Source organism: Ylistrum balloti, unplaced genomic scaffold, assembly GCF_031769215.1.
Source record: "Ylistrum balloti isolate Yb309-2 unplaced genomic scaffold, AGI_CSIRO_Ybal_v1 Utg371706, whole genome shotgun sequence".
In the NCBI taxonomy this organism is placed as follows: domain Eukaryota; kingdom Metazoa; phylum Mollusca; class Bivalvia; order Pectinida; family Pectinidae; genus Ylistrum; species Ylistrum balloti.
The window spans coordinates 128,704-132,853 of NW_026782859.1; the positions used below are offsets into that span (position 1 = coordinate 128,704).

The window sequence follows — 4,150 nt, forward strand, 5'->3', positions numbered from 1 at the left end:
CAAACTGCTAAAGCCTTAACCTACACAGTCATAGCCGGTTTCCAGGGTACATTTATGTTCTAAAGTGCTGTTATTGTTAGGGAAGAATCTGTCAACACCCTAAAGTGTTCATCGCAGGATATTCTCCCAACCAGTGTGAACAAATACATACTTAGCATTGAAAATGAATCACTCGGTAATACAAGTAAAATGTATGTGTAGTAAATGGAGGGTAAATATTGACACTACGATATATCACTGTAGGTACCTAACAATCAACAGAATTGTATTAGTATACTGTCCGTGTTAACTATATAGGCAGTATTTATGAGTATTACAGATGTATGGTACATCGATATATAGCAGAGTACTGTTCAATGACAAGTGGGTGTAAGAGAAATGTTTGAAGATATTCACAGAAAAAAGGGAAGTGGTCGGGATATATTATTGAGAATAGCTTGTCTTGACATTTCTAAACCATTATGTACTAGAATTACCTGACCGTGTACATTTCACCCACTCAAGGTTTTCCTCTAGTGAGATTGATTGACCTGAATGTTGTATTGTTCCGTACAAAGTCATCATAAATTTGCTATATTTGGACATGAACTGTGAAATATAGCCACGCCACGGACACTTGAATGTTTTGATAACAAATCTTAAATGAATACAAGAATACCAACATTTGCCTCCAACAACACAAGTTTCAAGCATATTTGGTCGCCAATCTCTAAATCTCACGCGCATTGTCGTACTGAACCTATCAAAAAGTAAACTTGCAAAAGATTGGCGGCCATTTTCAAAATATGCTTGAAACTGTGGTTGTCGGGGAAGTCAATAAATGACTTATCACAGGCATAGATAAAAATGTATTTCATGTTTAAAATTTATAAATATCTCTCAGTAAAAAATAATTAAAAAATTGCACAAATGCAAACTTTGTAAGGGTCGGTAAAACTCAGCGTTTTCATACATGAAGGAATTTTGGTCACCGATCGTGATAATGACAAATATAAAACCTAGGGGAAATAGTCAGAATATTTTGGAATACGCCGATATGCGTGCATTTAATGAGTTTTGGTCTAGGGGTCCAACTTACGACACGGTAATTGAGTAATTCATCTTTGATATCCATATGTTTCAGATTTTGAGTTGATCACCTGACCGGCGTCATGTCTGGACAGCGACGACTTGATAACGACCACGAGAAGGCCGTCATCCGGTACAAGTTGAAGCAGCAGAGAACGCTCGAGAAGTCCATGCAGACGCTTCAGCTAGAGAAGGACTATTCGATAAAATTGTTGAACCTTGATCACAGGATTGTCAAAGTTAATTATAAACGCCTCAAGGACAAAGTGTCGCGCATAAAATCAAACCTAAATGCCGATGAAATCACCACACTGAAGGACTTAGACGCAAAAGGTAAGCTGAAGTCGTACAGCAATACGGTGAACTTGAGTAGTGCGCTCAAGATCGCGGCAGCCGCAAAAAGACTCAAACTTCAAGGACAGTCCCCACGTGCTGTGAGTGTGTATCCATTCCCTATCACGGCTATGGACAGTAAGAATGGCACACCCCGCCCCGATACAATGCCACCAAGGCTCGGTCGGAGTAACTCTGTAACAGGGGCTTTCATTGATGCTCCGGAGCCAGTGTTACAAAAACGACGGAACTCAATTGATGGTGGCCGACCTTCAAGCGCGGTAAACGCTGTGGCCTGTGAAAATTCTATAAAACGGGCGCGTCCTCAAACGGCAAATCGTCCTTCCGGACAGCCCCCAAGATCACCTACCACAACGGCCATGCCGTCTCACTCTTTATACTCCTCGCACACTGCCGTCGAGAAAGACGCACGCGTGCAGACAGCTCCGGCGCCAATCGCTTGTTTCTCTGACGATTCGATAGATAGCAATCTAGGAGAAGACTTGTATGAGGAGCGGCGTCAAGAGATGCTGCTGGAGGAGGAACTCCGGTATAAATCTCTCCAAGAAAGAAAAGACGATTTCATGGTGAGACTGAATGAGTACATCGCAGCAAACCCATCACCTGACTGGTCAAACGCGATGGCACACTTCGAGTTTCCGGATAGCACGGTCGAACGAGAAGAGGAAGTCGATGACGAGGAGGACGACATACCTAGTATTAGACCCAAACCGAAAAAGAGACTACTTCCGGGAAGGTCACGTCTTAATATGGCCACTTCATTTTCAAATGAAGAGGTCTACAAACAGAAAATGTTAGAACTGTGGCAAGATTTGAACAAGTGTCGGTACCTAAGGATGCCGGACGAGAGGATAGATATCTCTGGGGTAGATACGTTAGCCAAACGTCAGGTGAAGCTTTATCAAATGCTCAAAGACCGCGATGGGCAGGCGGTGGCTTAATGCCGCAGATGTAGATTATATGACGTTCTTATGTCACGTTACGTTATTGAGTAGGTAACTTGATTGTTGATCAATCCAAATTCTTTACAACGGCAAAATGTTGGATAAAAAAAACATGTGCATTTATAGAGTATTAGTCTATTGTGAAAATGGACATTAGAACAATTAAGCTAATCAGAAGACTAGGGGTTCTGCACACCATTGTCGATCTGTGTCTATATACTTGCACATGTAACCTTCACTTGGACACTCGTCCTTATGTCTAAGCTGGTGAAGTGATATCTTAGGATACCAGGAATACGCACTGTAATACAAAGTTATATCCACAGTCTTCCCTTTATGTTAAACCACTGCCGACAAACGGCGATTGTTAACTCAAGGGATATATCACAGAATCATATAGTATTATTAGAACTGCTGCTACTCATGTCGTATACAATTTTACTGTTGACGTAAGTGTCCGAAATAAATAAGTGTAACAGGTACACATAAACTGTTGACGTCGGCACAAACCTGGACACAAACTGTTGACGTCGGTACAAATACGTACACATATCCTGCTGACGTCGATGTACAAAATATACAATTCAACATAAACACATAAACTGTTGACGTCGGTACAAATAGGTACACATGTCCTGCTGACGTTGATGTACAAAATATACAATGCAACATGTATACATTTCCTGCTGACGTCGATGTACAAACATGTACACATATCCTGCTGACGTCGGTACAAATAGGTACACATGTCCTGCTGATGTTGAACTCATCTCCAGCACATACATATGTTTACGTAGTGAAGGGATAAACGGTGATGGGTCTTTATAACACATTATCATCGTGAACATGAATAATATTTTGATGCAGATATCAGGACAGCCATTTTTTAATATACATTTCCTTGTTTATGACGAATACATGTATGAAAAACAGTAAGCATGCTTGACTGAAATAGTTGGTAATGGTGTACACACTAATCAAAATCAACACATCATACATAACACTAACATAAACCCTATGTATTAATAATAATAAAAATGTCATTTTACTTAATGTGTATTTTTTATATTCCTATTTGATGTAAGTTTTGATATATGTGTGTCATTTTCAACTTTCATGACGGAATTATACAGTCAGTCACATCTATACCAAAATATAGGACCAGTCACGTCTATACAAAACTATAGGATCAGTCATGTCTATATTAAACTATAGTATCAGTCACGTCTATATAAAACTATAGGATCGGTCACGTCTACATCAAACTATAGGATAAGTCACATCTATATTAAACTATAGGATCAGTCACGTCTATATAAAACATTTGGATCTGTCATGTCTATATCGAAGTATAGGATCGGTCATGTCTATATAAAACTATAGGATCGATCACGTCTATATCAAACTATAGGATCAGTCACGTCTATATAAAACTATAGGATCGGTCACGTCTATATAAAACTATTGGATCAGTCATGTCTATATCAAACTATAGGATCAGTCATGTCTATATAAATCTATTGGATCAGTCATGTCTATATAAAACTACAGGATAAGTCATGTCTTTAAAAAAACTATAGGATCAGTCACGTCTATATCAAACTATAGGATCAGTCACGTCTATATCAAACCATACAATCGGTCACGCCTATATCAAACTATAGAATAAGGCATATCTATCTTAAACCATAGGAGCAGTCACGTCTATATCAACCTATATAATCAGCCATTTTTATATCAAACTATAGGATCAGTCACATCTATATTAAACAATATGGATCAGT

At 39.0% G+C, this 4,150-nt stretch overlaps 1 protein-coding gene across 1 annotated transcript; it reads left to right on the forward strand.

Moving 5' to 3' along the window:
• Nucleotides 1-1,151: 1,151 nt before the first annotated feature.
• On the forward strand, nucleotides 1,152-2,363 carry LOC132563383 (uncharacterized). The gene has a single exon (XM_060228146.1). It carries the CDS (start codon nucleotides 1,152-1,154, stop codon nucleotides 2,361-2,363), a length of 1,212 nt encoding a protein of 403 aa, XP_060084129.1.
• Nucleotides 2,364-4,150: the final 1,787 nt, after the last annotated feature.